We start from the raw sequence: 18089 nt of genomic DNA on the forward strand, positions 1-18089 counted from the left end.
TAGTGTCCATGTAAAGCATTATTAGAAATTCTTTCAGCTAAAGAATATTATATAAATGGAAGCTGGTCGGTGAAGTTGTTTTTCAATGAAAATGTGTAAAGGGGACTAATGAACCAGCAGCTTGTTTTGAACTGTATCTGACCTTTTGACTTGAACAGGCATCCTCTCACCATGTTAGATCTGCCGCCATAGAATCCCTACAGTGCAGAAGAGACTACCTGGCCCTTTGAGTCTGTACTGACTCACTGACAGAGTAAATAGCCCAAGCCCTCTCCCCCACTTTGTCCCTGCAACCCACACATTTCCTATGGCTAATCCATCTAACCTACATGTCTTAGGACTCCTAAGGGGCAATTTAGCATAGCCATTCCACCTAACCTGCACATCGTTGGATTGTGGAAGGAAACCAACTCCGAAGGAAACCCACGCAGGCACGGTGAGAATGTGCAACCTCCACACAGACAGCCACTCAAGGCCAGAATTGAACCTGGGTCCTGGAGCTCTGAGGCAGCACTACTGACCACTGTGCCACCCATCAAACAGTAAAAATAGCATTTAAACACAAATTTCATCCCAACCACTGCACATAGGCAAAAGTAAAATTTCTCCCTCATGGTATCCACAACTGAAACCAAGAAATACAACGCCTTGCCTAGAACAAGATCCTGAACCATAATATTGTTGACTCCAGGAAAAACCAGTTATACGTATTTATATAGCTTATCCATCAAAACAATTGTTTTACTGATTTCCTTTCCAATTTACTCAGGGTGATCAGCGATCAAGCCTGCCCTCTTCATGGATGTTATACTCAGAAAGAAATTGGACAGTTTCTCCTTCTGACGAACCGCTATTCTACAGACCAAAAAGAGCACATAAATACCTGCATGCTAGTGTCTATGGATCAACTGTGGTTGATCTCACTGAGAAGGATAGAATACATAACCAAGCCACAGAAACTCAGCTGGGTAGACCAACCAGGTCCAGGTGCTGTTGAGATTTTTATATTATTTTTATTTGTTGGTTCTTAAAGGCTTAGAAGTTGTGTTGATTGCTTTGGAAAGCTTTCTTGCAATGCAAATAAAGGACACAGGCTGAGTTGTGCTTCCCATTGCCGTAAGAAGTCTCACAACACCACATTAAAATCCAATAGGTTTATTTGGTAGCACAAGCCACAAGCTTTCAGAGTACTGCTCCTTTGTCAAGTGAGTGGGAGTTGTGTTCACAAACAGGACATATAAAGACACAAACTCAATTTATAAGATAGTGGTTGGAATGTGAGTCTTTTCAGGTAATCAAGTCTTAAAGGTACAGACAATGTGAGTGGAGAGAGGGTTAAGCACATCTCTTTAACCTGTGCTTGACCCTCTCTCCGCTCACATTGCCTGTACCTTTAAGACCTGATTACCTGTAAAGACTCACATTCCAACCATTTTCTTGTAAGTTGAGTTTGTGTCTTTATATGCCCTGATGGTGAACACAACTCCCACTCACCTGATGAAGGAGTAGTGCTCCGAAAGCTAGTGTCTTTTGCTACTCAATAAACCTGTTGGACTTTAACCTAGTGTTGTGAGACTTCTTACTGTGTTTACCCAGTCCAAGAGTAGCATCTCCACATTATGCTATCCATCGCCACCAACTCTTGATTTTTTTGGCATAAGAAGGGATGTACTGAAAAAAAACTTCAAGAGGGAAAATTGTTGACTTACTGGTGTGTGATTTTCTTGCCAATTTCTTCCCAAAATCAATAGGATTTAAGTTAATATATTTTAAGAAAGGGGTCTTAAAGAGCTAGGAGTATGGCAAAATAGTGGTAATGTTCCTGATCTCATAATCCATCTGCAGGCATGGACTAATGATCTGGAGACATGAGTTCAAAACTGACCAGTGGCAGTTTATCCAAAGTTTGGAACAAAAAGCTAAAGTTAGTCATTGTGACCATTGAACTACTGCTGTGCTATGAAAAACCCAACTACTGTTTGGACCTAAATGCAATTTTAATGTCAAATAGCATTACTATCCTTGAGCCTTCAGCTTTGGGCTGTCCTTGTGGAGGTTGATATTTACAACACCTCTTTCAGGGATCATAAGCTGAGTTAAATAAACGTACGAACATGAGTAGAAATGACAATTTTTGGGCTTCAAAGCTTTTACAAGTTTCTTTTATTTCAAATCCTAGCTGCTTGCTATATTTGTTACATTTCCCCATAATTTCAATCTGCGACTCCATTGCTCCTCTGATCATGATAGTCTGTTGGGCCTTTTCTGGATGTCATTGAGTGAGCAAAATGCCCTTGCAAGCCATCTACCTAATGTAGGTCAGATACCAAATTATATACCCATGTCTCTTTTCTTTATGGGTTTTATTTATTTTTAGCCCTATAGCTGAATGCAATTCAGTTTAGCCACCATGCATGATTCCCGTCTCTTGGTTCACTTGGTGATGCTGCCTGATATGCATTTTATTGGCAAACCTAGTAATGACATTCCAACATATGTGAGGCAAGTTGAGTATTGGCAGGTTCTGCCCAACTTTGATACTACTTGACAAGACACAAATATTTTTCATCAGGAGTTGCTGGTTAGTTATCAGAAGCAGGAATCTGTGCCTGTTACTATTCTGACAGAGGCTGGGAATCCGATCTGGGACTTTGGTCTGTATAGTACAGTTTGGAGGGATAAATTTATGAGACAATTATTCTGGGACCTTAATGTTGACATCTCGACTGTTTCATGTCTATACACAATTCATTTGTTTTCTATTTTAATGGCAATCAAATATGAATTGCACATGAACTTGCTGAACATTTGGATGCATTAACGTTAATATGCACATAATGCAATATCAGAGTCGATATCTATAAAATTAATGATGTTGCACATTACAGTCTTAAGGTGTGAAGCGTTGTTTTCATGGGATATTGTCCCAGAAAAGAATTATTACATTTTCCAGAGTCAGTTCCAGGATTTGATTCCAGTAATGTAACGTTCGGCACATTTTCTTACCTTTCTCAAACAACACTGCTTTCAACAAAGCAACAAGGCCAAAATGCTTAAAAACACAACTAAACAAGACTTGTTTTTATTATTGACTGTTGGTAAATGCTTTAATATCTCATTTTGTCTTTTTGCCTAGTCTTCTCAGAGCCAGATATTGTTCTCTATCAACATTCAGTGACCAGTACAGGGAGAATAAACGGCGTAAGTTGTGAAATACATTGCATCACATTGTCACATTCTGCCATGGAACTCAATTTATAAATAAATGAAACTGATGTGACAAGATCTTTGACTGTATGATTGTGGCTTAAAAAAATAGGGAAAATTTGAACACTAAAATTAACTTTTTGTCCTTTTCTTGTAGAGAATAAAAATTCTGCAGATTCTGGAATACAAAATGTTTGTTAATAATCTGTGTAACCCTCATTTTTAGTTCTTTTGGCTTTAACAGATCAATATTTGCAATTTTGATATAAATAGAAAGTACATGTGTGGTATATATGCACCAACACAGAGTGGCATTTATCCATGTTGTATGAAAGTACATATTGTTACTGATACAGGTCTATATTCTTGTAATTGCCTTAATGCTAACGTGGATATGAAATTGGCAGTCACACATTTCTTCCTGAGGCAGCAAAACTGACTGTTTGGATTGCTGTATTTATGCCTGGACTGCAGTATATGGGAGTTTGTAAACAGTGAGACTGAGAGAGAGAGCATATCTGCAATAGATGTCTTTGTCTCAGATCTCTCTGGCTTAGAGTCACTGTGGCTGGAGTGTGAGTCGGAGACACCCTGACATATAAGGGAGGGAATGAAATAGGTGAAAAGTTTAGTCCAGACCTTGGTCACACTTTCGAGAGAGCTGCAGGTTTAGACTGCGGTTGGTGTGACACACTAAACGGAATCCAGCCATGATAGGGAATAAGGACCTGCAGAAGCTAATCCTACTAAATGGGTACAATGTATCCTGAGAGGATAAGACTAAGGACTGTTGGAAGGGCAGCCAAAATCTGACCATAGTGTCTCATAGCAGTGGCTGTTCAAAGAGTGCGAGATCAGAAGAAATGTAACATGGTAGTTGTAGTGGACTCAATAATAGCACCATTTGCACTGATAATTCGGAGTCCCTGATGGCATTTTGCTGGCCTAGTGCTCGGGTTAGAGATATCTCAAACCAGCTTGAAAGGATATTTGTAATGCATGTGGAAGATTGTGGTCCATGCTGGGTTGAATAACATAGGTAAGTGTAGGCAAGAGGCTCTGTTTAGAGAGTGCCAGAAGCTAGAAACTAAATTAAAGATCAAAGCGTTCATGGGCTTTAATCTCTTGATTATTGCACAAACCACATGCAAATTGGTGTAGAGTTGAGCAGATTATAAAGATGAACGTATGGCTGAAGGAATAGTGTTGGAAAGAGGCATTCCATTATAGGGGATACTGATACCAGTGTTGGAACAGGAAAGAGGTATAATATTGGGATGGTTTTGACCTGAACTGGGTCAGGATTAGAGACTTTGCAGAAAGATGAATAGATTGAGTGACATAGGGAGTGATCTTACTTTCTCGTCCCATCGGTCTGATGGGCAGGGCGAGCTAGTAAGATTACGTGAGAAAAATTAGATCCACACTTGCAGTCCAGGCGCACAGTATCCAGGGACGGATGCCTGACAGATTTCTCTCTGTTCGGTTGCACAGATTGTGCAAAAAATGATGTACAAAGTGGCATAAGATTGCATTTTTAAACCCTCCCACAAAACAGATCTGGAACTCTCCCATTTTCATTCTCGTTTGGCACTTAGAATTGTTTTCCTAAGTTCGCCCCCAAAGATTTTAAACAAGTAAACAGAGAAGACATGTTTGGAAAAGGTAATGCACATAATAGTTCGATAACCAAAAGGGAAAGACATGAAATGTTGGTCAGAAATTGTGCTTTAGATGCTACAGGTAAAGGAAAAAAGTTCATAGGTAAATATTATTTAATTTAGAAGGAGCCAGTAGTAAGAAATGTGGAGTCTTGTGGCTCAGTAGCCCAGCTTTGGAGCCAGAATACTCCATGTTCAAGCCCTACTCCAGGACCCTGTTAGCCATGGAAGAATCTAGTCATTAGTGCAGGCAAGTAATGTGAAGGGTTAGTAGTAGTTGCATGGAGCACATCCCACTCTACCCTGCCCCTGCCAAATCCAAAAAAGACATGGTGGTTGTGGTGACCCCATGAATATGAGGAGGTGGGAGAAACAAGAAAGAAATAAGAATTGTGTGAGTAAAACATTAGAACAAAAGGGCAGATATGTACCCCATATAATTGTTTTTTAAATAAACTGTTTGCATGTAAGAAATGAATTACAGGCACAAATTCAACTTGGTGGGTAAGGTATGGTAATCATTACAGAGATGTGGCTGCAAACAGTCAGGACTGGGAACCCAATATACCAGGTTATAAGCTCCCCAGCAAAGTTAGGAAAAATAAGTCAATCAGAGGAGCAGTTTTGGTGATTCAGGATGAAAAACTTCAATGTTAAGAGAAGATATAAGGAGAGGTAAGAAACAGTGTTATCTTAACAAGGTGGTTTTGTGGTGCAATGAATAACATCCCTGTCTCTGAGCCAGAAGCTTTGGGTTCAGGTCTCACCCCAGGACTTGATGGCCAAGGAAGGTACGTCATAAGTCAGTCAAGCAGGTTGAGTGTGTTAACTTGCAAATCTTCCGAATGTGCCAATAGTTGACAGTAAGAATGGGGAATACTCTTGGTCAGACACACTTGATGTGAATGGCACCTTTCAAGTTATAAGTCGCTGACTACAGACTAGTGACCCATTCCAGGAATTAGTAACTATAGAACCAGATAGAAGTGCCTTAGTGCACCACTAGGCCAGTCTTGGAATTACTTTCATGGGTGGATTTAAGGAATAGGAAATAATTTAAGTGGAAGTTGGCTATAGGACTCCTCGTGATTATAGAAATAGTTTGTATCCCGAAGGGACAGGAACTCCATTTGCCAAAAACACGAACAGCTGTGGACAACTAAAGAGGTCAGAGATGATATTAAATTAGACAAAAAAGTATACAAAGATGTAAAAAGTAGATGTAAGAAGGTCAGGGAAATGGCAGAGATACAAAGAACACAAAGGGGAACAAAACAGTAACAGCGACAGAAAGATAGAATAAAAAGAAATTTGGGATTTCTAAATCAGCACAATAAATGTTTGTATTTGCATTAGAAAAGGTTCTGGACACCAGCCCTCAGGAAGGATATATTGGTCTTGGAGAGAATTTGGAATGGATTTACCAGCAAAATACCTGAACTCTTAAGGGTTAACTCACCAGGAGAGATTACATAAAGTAAGGGATTTAGAAGATTGTGGGATGAGTTGATAGGAATTTTCAAATTACTGAAGGAACAAATTGGAAGAGACACTTTCTGCTGGTTCTGGACTCAAATGGAGGAAAAGGCTGAAAACTAAAGTCGGGGAGGGGGGTGATTCTCCCAGCTCGCTGTAATGCTTTTGCAGTGCAGTGAGCCAGGAGACTCAAGTGGAGACAATTTAGCAGGTTTCTTGCTGGGTGCCAGAACCTCTGCAAGTCTCTGGCAGCTGGATTTCTGGTGCCATTAGCTCTGCCCCAGAAATTGGCGTGGAGTTCCATAAATTATTTAAATACACGTATCAATGCAATTTGAATATCATTAGTGGGACCAGAGACTTCAGTCCTGGGCCCTCCCCACTGCCAGGAGTGTTTCACCCCAGCAGGATTTAGTCCCACTTGCAGGGAGCCGGCGGCTGGACCTTGCTGGAGTTCAGGGGGAAAATGAACCCCCCCCCCCCCAACATTCCCACCACCCCCCCAAGGAGGAAGTTAGTAACACGGGTGCCCCTGGGTAATGCCAGCTTTGCAGTGCGAGCCTGGCTCCCTGGCACTGCCCAGGGCAAAGTGGCAATGCCCAGGAGTATCTTGGCACTACAGTTTGGGCCTAATGGAGACTGGGCCTAATGGGGTAGGGGGCTCAGGAGATGATTGATGGGGGTGGGGAGGTCCCAGAGACACTCTGCACTTGGGCTTGGTGAAAGGGGGTGGGAGGCCAGCAGTCAGGACTGGTTACTGGGGTGGAGGGAGAGGTGTTTGCCTGGCAGGGCAGTTGAGCTGTAGGAGGGTGGGGATTTCAGTCTGTGGGCAGTGAGGGGAAATTGGGATTGCCAGTGGGGGTGGGGGGAGATTTGGACTGTCGATTGTGGGGGGTGGAGGTTGAGGTTGGTCTAGGTGGTCAGTGATCAGGCCTTTTGGGGGGGGGATCAGGTGAGGCAGCGATGAGCGGTCGCGGGGCTGGTCAGTGATTGGGAGGCCAGCAGTGTGGGCTATTTCGCATGCACTGATTTCGGCCCTGTCAGATCGGTGCATGCACAGTGGCCCTCTTAGCACCATGCTGCCGGCCTCTCCACCGGGAATAGGCCCATTCACTGATTTATTGCGTGAATCTCATTAGTGCACTCTGCAGTGCACGGAGTGAGAGAGACTCATTTTGAAACCCCCACTGAAAAAGACAGTGAGGTTTACTTCAGTTTTTACGTGAATTTGACACTTAGGGTGGAATTTTACCGGCATGTGCTCCCGAGTTTGTATGATCCCACACGAGACGAATTGAGAATGCCGTTCTCAAGCCTTGCCCATCTCCAGAATTGGGGTGGGTGTGAATTTTTTTGGAAGAATTGCCCCCCCCCCGCTCCCCCACAGATCTTTCATGTGTGAAACTAGGGAAACACCTTAACACAATGGGTGGTAGATAACTGGAACTCTCTTCTGGAAAAGGCAATTAATGCTGGATGAATTTTAGACCTGTGATTGATAATTGTTTGTTGACCAAAGATTTTAAGAGATAAGTGGCAAACATGGGTAGATGGAGTTATTGGACAGATCAGCTGTGAATCAGTGAGTAGCAGAATAGGCACTGGGAGCTAAATAGCCTACCCCCTTGTTCCTAGGCTTCCAATGTCCTATGTCTATGGTGTAATTTCTGGCAGTGTGAAGTTCTTAGTTGGTAACAATGACTAGTGTTAATTCTGGCAGGCAAAATGATTAAATGCCACTTAACCTTGTAATTAAGGGGTGGAATATCAGGCAGAACAATGATAAATTCCAGGGTTAAAGACTGGCAAATTGAAGGTAGACTTCATACTAGCAAAACACTTTAAACATGCTCTTATAGAAATATAATGCATTTAAATTACCGATATGGCAGGAGCTGGAGAGAAGCAATAAAGTGCTAATGAACACGGAGGAAGAAGGAACATCAGTTTTCAAAGTCTCCATGCCATTGCAACTCTTACTGAAAGTTAATATGCTGTGGAATCAATCACTGATGCTTAATATCAGTTTCCAGCCATGTGACTATTCAGTAAGTTTTTTTTGCTAGGAATAATTTCTTCAAAGTGCTTTCTGCTGATTTAAGGAACCATCAGTTAGATTTTTGTCCCTGAATACCTTTTGCAGGCAGATAAATAAAAACATTACACACCCAGTTGACTTCTGAATTGAAATATGAAAATTTGTACTGACTTTAAGTCCCTCAAGAATAGAGAGTATTTTTGTTTAAAGAACTAACCTTTTTGCAATAAACAGGAGGGGGGAGATGGTCACGTAGTGGTAATGTTACTGAACTAGTTAAGCCAAAGCCCAAACAGAATGTTTTGGAGATCTATGTTTAAATCCCATCACAACAACTAATGGAATTTATATTTAATAAAGTCAATTAATAAGAAATCTGGAATTGAAAAGCTAGCCTTAGTAATGGTAACCGTGAAACTGTTATCGATTGTCATCAAAAGCCATTTGGCTCCCTAATGTCCCTAAGGAAAGTAGATCAGCCATCTTTTCCAGGTCTGGTCCTCATGTGACTCCTGGCCCACAGCACTGTGGTTGATTTTGTTAAATATCCTCTGAAATAGTCTGGCAAGCTAAGTTCAAGGGAATTTGGGGATGTGCAACAAATGTAGGCCTTGCCAGCGGCACCCACAACTCACGAAATAAATAAAAAATGGTTCAGTAAGGTACATTCTGTCCAGTCATTTTCAGATACCAACAGATGAAAAACCTAATGGATGGTTCCTTAAATCAGCAGACAGCATTTCATATAAATGGTCATGTGGCTTGTAACTGATATTAAGCATCAATGACAGAATCTACAGCACATTAACTTTCAGTGAGAATGGTAACGACAAGGAAAACGATGTTACTTCTTTCTCCGTATTCATGAGTATGAAACAGTGGGTGAAGGAAAGTTGCATGTGGCTTGATTCTGATTGTAAGTCAACAGTCTCAGTGATTGCTTTAACAGTCTTGTTCAGAAATCTTTTACTCAGTTTCCCTCAGCTTTAATTCGAGAAATAAAGAGCAGGATTGTCTGGCCTTGCTCTGAAACCAGGAAATCTCACCTGACATCAACAGACCTTTCCAAGATCCATCTTCATTCCCATGACGGGTAGGGTGGTAAAATTCTGGCCAAAAGGTTTGTCTGTTAATGATTTCAAAGTCAAAAAATGTTTCTTTTGTTCTCAAATTGAGTATTTCTGGCATGCAAAGGGATTTCGCACCAATATTAGGTTAATATTGTTTGAATAATGCACTTGGATTAGATGCTCTTTGAGGACACTCATAGTAATCATTTTGTTAGCTGAGATAATACTTCAATAATTGACTGAGTTAGTTTTGATTCACAACATTTAGGAAGTTAGTATGCAGATCTGTGGTCCTAAATGGCAATTTAGGCAAAGTACACTTGGCTTGACATCTTGCTTAAATTTTAATTTTTTTGTTTGCCAGAAAATAACAACAAAGTGGCATTTAATCATAGCAATCGGGAAGGATTCTATTCTTTCTCCCATTCGCATGCACACATGCTCTATTAATTATTACTTCATAGTAATTAGGAAGAGGAATGTTGACTAAATTTTCACCTCCCTGTCCGGGGGACAGTGAGGCACGTTCCAATGCTCTTACTAATATCACAGTTGGGAATAGTTAATTGAACACAGACTCGAGATAAATCTGCATTCTCACTGTCAGCATTCAAGATGGTACATTTACCCATGGTTCCATCAAAGATCTGAGGTTTATGTCACATGTTCTTTATACACTTAATTCAATCTGTCCTTTCGTTTTATTGCAAACAATGTTTAATGCTTCATTTTCCGTGCTTATTACTGAAAAGTGTGACCTCATACACTGTACTTGAGTGCTAAATGGATAGCAATTAAAAAATGAAACAGCCATTCATTCTAAATGATGTAAGTTCTGACCTTCATAAAAGCCTAGTATGTTTTAAAATGCAGTGCCAGGGAAGGTATCTTACCAGTAATGAAGAGTTATGACAATTCCTTCACATTTATCGAGAACCTGTAATACATCAGTGGACTACTAAGATCTTTAATGTAGTGAAAGAAAGTTTGGAAATTGTCACTGACTGATGAGTCTTGCTATTCTATGGATACCTGCCTCATGGTAAAACCTTAGGTAGGAGCCTTGGATGGAGTTTGTTTAGTACTCCTGCAATATCTTGTCACTTGGAGATTTTTTTTACTGTTTCATTCACAATGAAACAAACTTCACAGCACATATATTTTCTTAACCATAAACGTACAGCATTTGTTGAGATTGTCAGCAATCAAATCATGCTGTCACCCTGATCACTGAAATTAAAGGGTAATCACAGTGAAGTTTATTCATTTTAAATCCAAATACAGCATGGCAGAAAAGTGGAAGGTTACTTTTCCAGTGCAATCTACTTTATCTGGGCAGGTTTTTGACCTTGACCTAGCCAATTCCATCCAACGTTCATCGCCCCTTCCGCACTACAAAGGGACATGCAATGTTTTGGGTTTGAAATGAGTTCATCCGATTTCTGCTGTGTGATCAGTTGGAACAAGTTTAGCATCTCCTTTCATGCTCCTCCAAAACATCTACTCATACCATGAGCTTCCCTTTATAGTTCTCCCAAGTATTTCATTTATGACTGGCAAACTGTCTGACATCACGTCAGGCTGCCAATATCCGATTTTTCAAAATGTTATAATGTCGATTGTGAGCAATCTTCATTACTACAGATTATATCTTCAATTATAGTACTTTAAATAAATCTTGACATGATTTTAATTTCAGTGAATAAGTGTTATGACAATACTCAAAAAGATTAACTTGCATGTTGCTACCTAATCGTTAAAATTTGAATTACTGGAAGCGTTAATACAATCCTTCACTAATATTTAAATTGAATTTTGCATTGTGATGGAAAGGGCTTTGGTAGATGATCTCTCTAGATCTGAAGTATTGATGCCTAGATTAACAGATTATTGAATCTCAGCCTCGAGTTAACCATGAAAATGTATTTCTATCATCTGTAGACTTGACATGCCCAACATATAAAATGTCAGTTAATTGAAATGCTTAAGGAGTGAGAAGGGTTATAGAAATCTATATAATCAACATATTGCTCATTTTGTTCGCAGTGGAAAATTATACAAAGATCTTCATAATAATGTTACATTTAGGAGCTTTACAAAAGCATGCTGAGAGTGCTTTAGTACCACTGTTCCTGTTCACATCCCACTTTTAATTAAATTAGCTGTCATATTTATAATGAAAAATACCTGAGCCTTGATTAACCTATTGTGTAGTGATGTGAAATTTCATTTTTTCACTCTTAGAGAAAAGTTGAACCATCAATTCTCTGCTCTTCAGACCACAAGAGATTTTTTTTTCACTTACCCAAGGGGTGTGCGATAATTATGGGGGATTTCAATCTACATGTTGATCGGTCGACCCATGTTGGATGCGGTGGGCTTGAGGAAGAGTTCTTGGAATGCGGCCAGGATAGTTTCTTTGAATAGTGTGTGTTGGAGCAGACGAGGGAGCGAGCTATCCTAGATCTGGTGTTATGTAATGAGGCAGGTAGAATTAGGGACCTTGTTGTGAGGGATCCTCTTGGGAAGAGTGATCATTGTATGGTGGAGTTTCTGATGCAGATAGAAGAGGAGAAAGTAGGATCCTGGACCTGTGTCCTTTGTTTGAACAGAGGGGAGTACGATAGGATGAGAGAGGAATTGGCGAATGTAGATTGGGGGCGCAGATTGGTCGGTAGGTCTGCTGAGGAACAGTGGAGGATCTTTAAGGAGATCTTTCTTGGTGCTCAGCAGAAATTTATTCCGATGGTAAAGAAGGATTGGAGGAGAAGAGATAATCAGCCGTAGATAACAAAGGAGATAAAGGAGAGTATTAAATTAAAAGCTGATGCGTTTAGAGTGGCTAAAAGTAGTGGGCGAGAAGAGGATTGGGAGAGGTTTAAATATCAAGAATGACAAAGGAGTTGATAAAGAAAGGAAGGATAGACTATGAATCTAGGCTAGCGCTAAATATAAAGAAGGATAGTAAGAGTTTATATAAATATATAAAAAGGAAGAGGCTGGCTAGGGTGAATGTTGGACCCTTAGAGGATGAGAGGGGGGATTTAGTGGTGGGGGATGAGGAAATGGCTGAGGCCTTGAATAACTTTTTTGCTTCAGTCTTCATGGAGGAGGATGTGAATAGTTTGCTGGGTGTTAACGATGGAAAGATGGTAGGAGTGGAGGGCCTGAATGAGATCGTTGTTACTAGAGAGGCAGTGCTCGACAGAATAGAGGGACTGATGGTGGACAAGTCCCCAGGACCGGATGGAATGCATCCAAGGGTTCTAAAGGAAATGGCAGAGGTGATAGTGGATGCCTTCGTGATTATTTTCCAAACCTCGCTAGATTCTGGGGAAGTGCCGGAAGATTGGAAAATGGCTAATGTTACGCCGCTGTTTAAAAAGGGTAGCAGGCAAAAGGCAGGGAATTATAGGCCGGTTAGTTTAACGTCTGTTGTAGGAAAAATGCTTGAATCCGTAATCAAAGAGGAAATAGCGAGGCATCTTGAGAAGAATTGTTTGATAGAGCAGATGCAGCACAGATTCGTTAAGGGGAAGTCGTGTCTGACGAATTTATTGGAATTCCATGAGGATGTGTCTAGTGCGGTGGATAGAGGGGAACCGGTGGATGTGGTGTTTCTTGATTTTCAGAAGGCGTTTGATAAGGTGCCGCACAAAAGGTTGTTACAGAAGGTTAGGGGACATGGAGTTGGGGGTAAGGTGTTAGCGTGGATAGAGGATTGGCTGTCAAGTAGGAGGCAGAGAGTGGGTGTCAATGGGTGCTATTCGGATTGGCGGTTGGTGACTAGTGGAGTGCCCCAGGGATCGGTGCTGGGGCCTCAGCTATTTACCATTTATACAGATGATCTGGAGGAGGGAGCCGAGTGTAAGGTGTCGAAATTTGCTGATGACACAGAGATAAGTGGAACAGCAAATTGTGCGGAGGGTATGGAAAGTCTGCAGAGGGATCTAGATAGGCTGAGCGAATGGGCGAGGACCTGGCAGATGGAATACAATGTTGGCAAGTGTGAGGTTATCCACTTTGGTAGGAATAATAGTAGGAAGGACTACTGCTTACAGGGCGAAAAGCTGCAGCATGCTACGGTGCAGAGGGACCTGGGGGTCCTTGTGCATGAGTCGCAAAAACCCAGCCTACAAGTGCAGCAGGTAGTCAGGAAGGCAAATGGGATGCTGGCCTTCATAGCGAGGGGGATTGAATATAAAAGTAGGGAGGTCTTGCTGCAACTGTACAGGGCACTGGTGAGGCCGCAGCTGGGGTACTGTGTGCAGTTTTGGTCGCCGCACTTGCGCAAGGATATTTTGGCCTTGGAGGGAGTGCAGAGGAGGTTCACTAGGCTGATACCGGAGTTGAGGGGGTTGAGCTATGAGGAGAGGCTGAATAGACTGGGCTTGTACTTGTTAGAGTTTAGAAGGAAGAGGGGGGATCTTATTGAGACGTATAAGATGATGAAAGGATGGATAGGGTAGAGGTGGAGAGGTTCTTCCTGCTCAGAAAGGACAGCAGGACTAGAGGGCACAGCCTCAAGATAAGGGGGGGGGTGCAGTTTAGAACAGAGTTGAGGAGGAACTTCTTCACTCAAAGGGTGGTGAATCTCTGGAATTCTCTGCCTGTTGAAGTGGTGGAGGCTACCTCGATAAATATATTTAAGACGCGGGTAGATAGGTTTTTGGTAGGCAAGGGGATTAAGGGTTATGGGGAGAAAGCGGGAAAGTGGAACTGAGCCACTTCAGATCAGCCATGATCTTATTGAATGGCGGGGCAGGCTCGAAAGGCTAGATGGCCTACTCCTGCTCCTATTTCTTATGTTCTAATGTTCTTATGTGTGAGCGTCGCTGGCAAGACCAATATTTATTGCCCACACTAGTTGCCCTTGAGAAGGTGATACTGAGGTACTTCACAGGGGATATTAGAGATAGCTAATAAATGCTGGCCTTACCAGTGATACCCAGATCGCACAAAAATAGTTTTTAAATAATATAATACGGTCAAATGGAAAATTGTGCTCTATTCATCCATATGTGGACATTCTAATTTAGACCCAGATTTTCATCATGACAGAGAGCCTCTCCATCATGGTGAAATGGCCGAAGCTTTAAGTCCCACCCTGAACATGGCACTTTCCATCTTCACTGGGACAGCAATGGGAGTGAAGTGTGTTTTGCACATGTGTGTTTTAAATGGAAGTCATTTGTATCATTTGCCTCCATTAAACTGGTATTTTAGTAGGCCAGGAGTGTGAAACCTGAAGTGTGCAGATTAGACCGGGTTAAGAGCGTATGAACTTTGCAGATTTGTTTGGACAGCTTGGTTTTGCCTTCAGGGAGGTAAGGTACCTCTTTGGATCAGTCCCAAGACACATTTAGGTGAGGTAAGGTGCCCTTTGGTGGAAATCGGGTACCCTTTGTGGTGGGTCAGGTGCCCTTTGGAAATGTTAAAAGTAGGAATAAATGTGTGTTTAAGGTGCACCTGCACTCATTATTGTCAAACTCATTGAAACCGTCAACAGTCTTGTAAAAATCAACTTTTAAGACAGTCAAAATCAGGTGTCAAAGGAACTAATCAAAACTGTAAGAAGCACCTGTCAAGGGAAACAGTCAAAGCAAACTGTCAAGCATTTAGAAGTCCTGTCCTTTATCACTTTGAAAGAAAATATCTGGAATGTCTTTGGCTCTGGCTGTTCATGTATGTCTGAGCGCTTATATTACTGGATTAATGCTGCATGACTTATGTCATAACCACCCATTGTCACAGTAGGGTACCTGACATTTCACAATATGATTGACAGCTACAAATGATTATAGACTCTTTGATCTGGGATTTTGAAGTCTAATATTTGTTGTTATAAAAGATTTTACAGGTGAATTAAATGTTTGTTGTTACAAAGCTTTATTTAGTTGAAGGAATGTAAATGTAGTAAATGGGTTTTTATGAATGAAAATCTTGTTCAATATAGTCAAATCTGCATTTAACACAAAGAACTTTATTTATAGAATCTTATTTTACCTCATCTCTGCATGGGTCCTGAGGCCTGTCCATGATGGACACTGGGTGAATTGATTTGGTTGGTGTAAGGGCAAGTGATGGTGTCTGTTGTTGCATCATTTGGCAGCAGATTGGAATTGGGGCTATAATGGACCATGGGGTGCGTGGGAGGCATAGATTGACTTGGAGGGTGTGAGGGGTTATGGGGTTGTGTTTGGGCATAGGTTGGCACAGAGGGAATGATGAGTTATGGGTGTTGATGGAGGGTATGGGTTGGCATGAAGGTATGATGGGTTATGGGGGAGGGTGGGAGCATAGGTAGGCACAGAAGAAATGTGGGGTTGTGGGGATAGATGGAGAGAATGATGTGGGATGGGTTGACATGGATTGGCATGAGAGAGGTGAGGATTAGAGGGAGGGCAACTTGGTGGCAAAGTGGTTAGCACTGCTGCCTTGCCACGCCAGGAACCCAAGTTTGATTCTGGCCTTGGATGATTGTGAGCAATTTGCACATTTTGCCCGTTTCTCTGTGGGTTTCCTCCAGGTGCTCCATTTTCCTCTCAGTGCAAAGATGCACAGGTTAAGTGGATTGACCATGCTAAATTGTCCCTTGGTGCCAAAGGTGTGTCAGTTGCTCGGATTAGCCATAATAAATGTATGGGATTACAGGGATAAGGCGGAGAGAAGGGCCTTGGTGGGATGCCCTTTTGGAGAGTCAATGCCAACTTGATGGGCTAGCCTGAGGAAAGTGTCCCTTTTGCACTGTAGAGTTATGATTCTATGGATGTTTCATGTTGTAATCTTTATTTTTAACTTCTGGCCTCCAAAGCTTGCATCCTCCTCAGTTCTTCTCAGGTCACCTGCTGTGACCTTTTACTCCTCTATCCCCACCACCACCATCTCCCCACAACTACCAACCCTCTACCCCAGACTGGAAATTCATCATTCGGGCAGCTCCTTTTAAAGGTTGTGTTTGCAGATGCTCCGAATGCTCCAAAAACCGGGAGTGAAAATCTGGGCTTTCAAATTTTTTTTTCAAATAATAGTCTCAAGACCACAATCCCTCTAGTTGATAGTAGAAGTTGCTTTGGACATTGTCTGCAGTTGGAGAAGCAGGACTGTGCCATGAGAGTATTGAATCAAGGTTGAAAATGCAGCAAATTCAGATTGAATTGTTTACCATAACACTATGAATTTTCATTGCCTCACCAAATTGTCAGACAGTAGTTAATTTCTGATATGCTGAATCCACTGTTACAGGAAATCTCAGCAAGATTTTACTCTCTCTGACTATATAATTCTTGATAGTGCGCTGTTTAATAAGTTGCAGATTCACATTTATGATTATGAACTTACTGAGTTTCTTAGTTATGCTATCAGGATAAGAAAGCAAATGGCGAATAGACACGTCTCTAGTGAGAGCGAAAAGCAATTGGGAATCATCACAAAAATTACAGCAGTAATACTTTTCTTCAATAAAACTTACTTTATATCATGTGTTGTGGCCTGAAGGCAGTGACAATATTAAAAAAAAGTATTGCTGCTGCAATTTTTGTGATAATACCAGTATTGGGACATTCACTCTATATTCATATTGGGGGTAGATGGAACACTGTATGACTGTACTATTTCCTGACCTCAGGCAGGCCTTGACTTTCTTGCTAACTTCCTTTCCTTGCCTCCTGCTTTTCTATAGCCCCGGGTATAGATCCAGGCATTCTTACTCACTCACTACCCTGACCTCTGTCTTTTTACCTCAGTGCCAGGCACATTCCTTGCTTGCTCTCTCCTGGTCTCCTTGTATTCTCTGACCATGCAGTCTAAGCAGAGCTCTCAGTCTCTCCCAGCTTGTTCCTATTCTTTGCCATCTTGCTGTCTTCAAATATCTGATATGCTGCTCAATCTCTGTCGATTTCAATCACCTCGCTGAAAGTGTACTGGACATGGGTCTTGGACTGAGGTTTTGTGGTATTGGGAGTTCAGAACCTGAAACTGCCTGGAACTGAAACACAAATAAAACAAGGTTCCTGATACAGGCAGGAAGGACAGAAAGGCCTCCTTCTATGATGTGACATTATAAGTAAAGCACGCTGGCTCCTGCTTCTGAGGAGTGCCCTGATTTATCTTCTGGGATTGGGAACAGATGATGGGAAGTTTGTGGGTCTTGACTCCATCCCAACCTGGCAAGGTGAAGCAGTCGCAGTCACTGAGTTTCGCAGGGGCTACCTTTAATTGGCTGGTTGGCACATTGACTGGCCAATTAGTGACCATGGCAATGGGAATGGAGGCTGGACTAAGCGAGTGCAGGCCTGATTTAAACACATGACCGTAGAATCCATTATTGTGGCTGCCTTTTTTCTTCTTGAATTGCAGCAGCAGTCATTCAGCCGAAAAAAAAAACACAGGGAAGGCCTGCTCCTCACTTCACAAACACAGACTTGAAGGTCCTCCTTGAGACAGTGAGGGACATGAGGGAGGTCCTTTATCTAGAGAGTGGCAGGAAAAGGTCATCCAAACCAAGCAGGCCTGGACTGAAGTTGCTGAGACCTTCTATAGATCAAGTGTGATGAACAAGAACTAGGTTCCATACTGGAAAAGGTTTAATATTCGCTCTGGCAAGGTGATTGCAATGTCACACCTTCAGAAGTGTTT

The 18089-nt window shown here is 41.8% G+C and overlaps 1 protein-coding gene across 1 annotated transcript in view; it reads left to right on the forward strand.

Moving 5' to 3' along the window:
• Positions 1 to 779: 779 nt before the first annotated feature.
• The window catches only part of LOC145340924 (uncharacterized), an 88323-nt gene continuing 71013 nt past the window's right edge, over positions 780 to 18089 (forward strand). The window contains exons 1-2 of the mRNA XM_080185512.1: positions 780 to 987; positions 3137 to 3201. Coding sequence (XP_080041638.1) covers positions 803 to 987; positions 3137 to 3201 — 250 coding nt within the window. The 5' untranslated portion in view covers positions 780 to 802. The remainder of the gene's footprint in view (positions 988 to 3136; positions 3202 to 18089) is intronic.

The sequence above is a fragment of the Carcharhinus amblyrhynchos genome, chromosome 3, assembly GCF_965287045.1.
Source record: "Carcharhinus amblyrhynchos chromosome 3, sCarAmb.v2.hapA, whole genome shotgun sequence".
NCBI classification, from domain to species: Eukaryota; Metazoa; Chordata; class Chondrichthyes; order Carcharhiniformes; family Carcharhinidae; genus Carcharhinus; species Carcharhinus amblyrhynchos.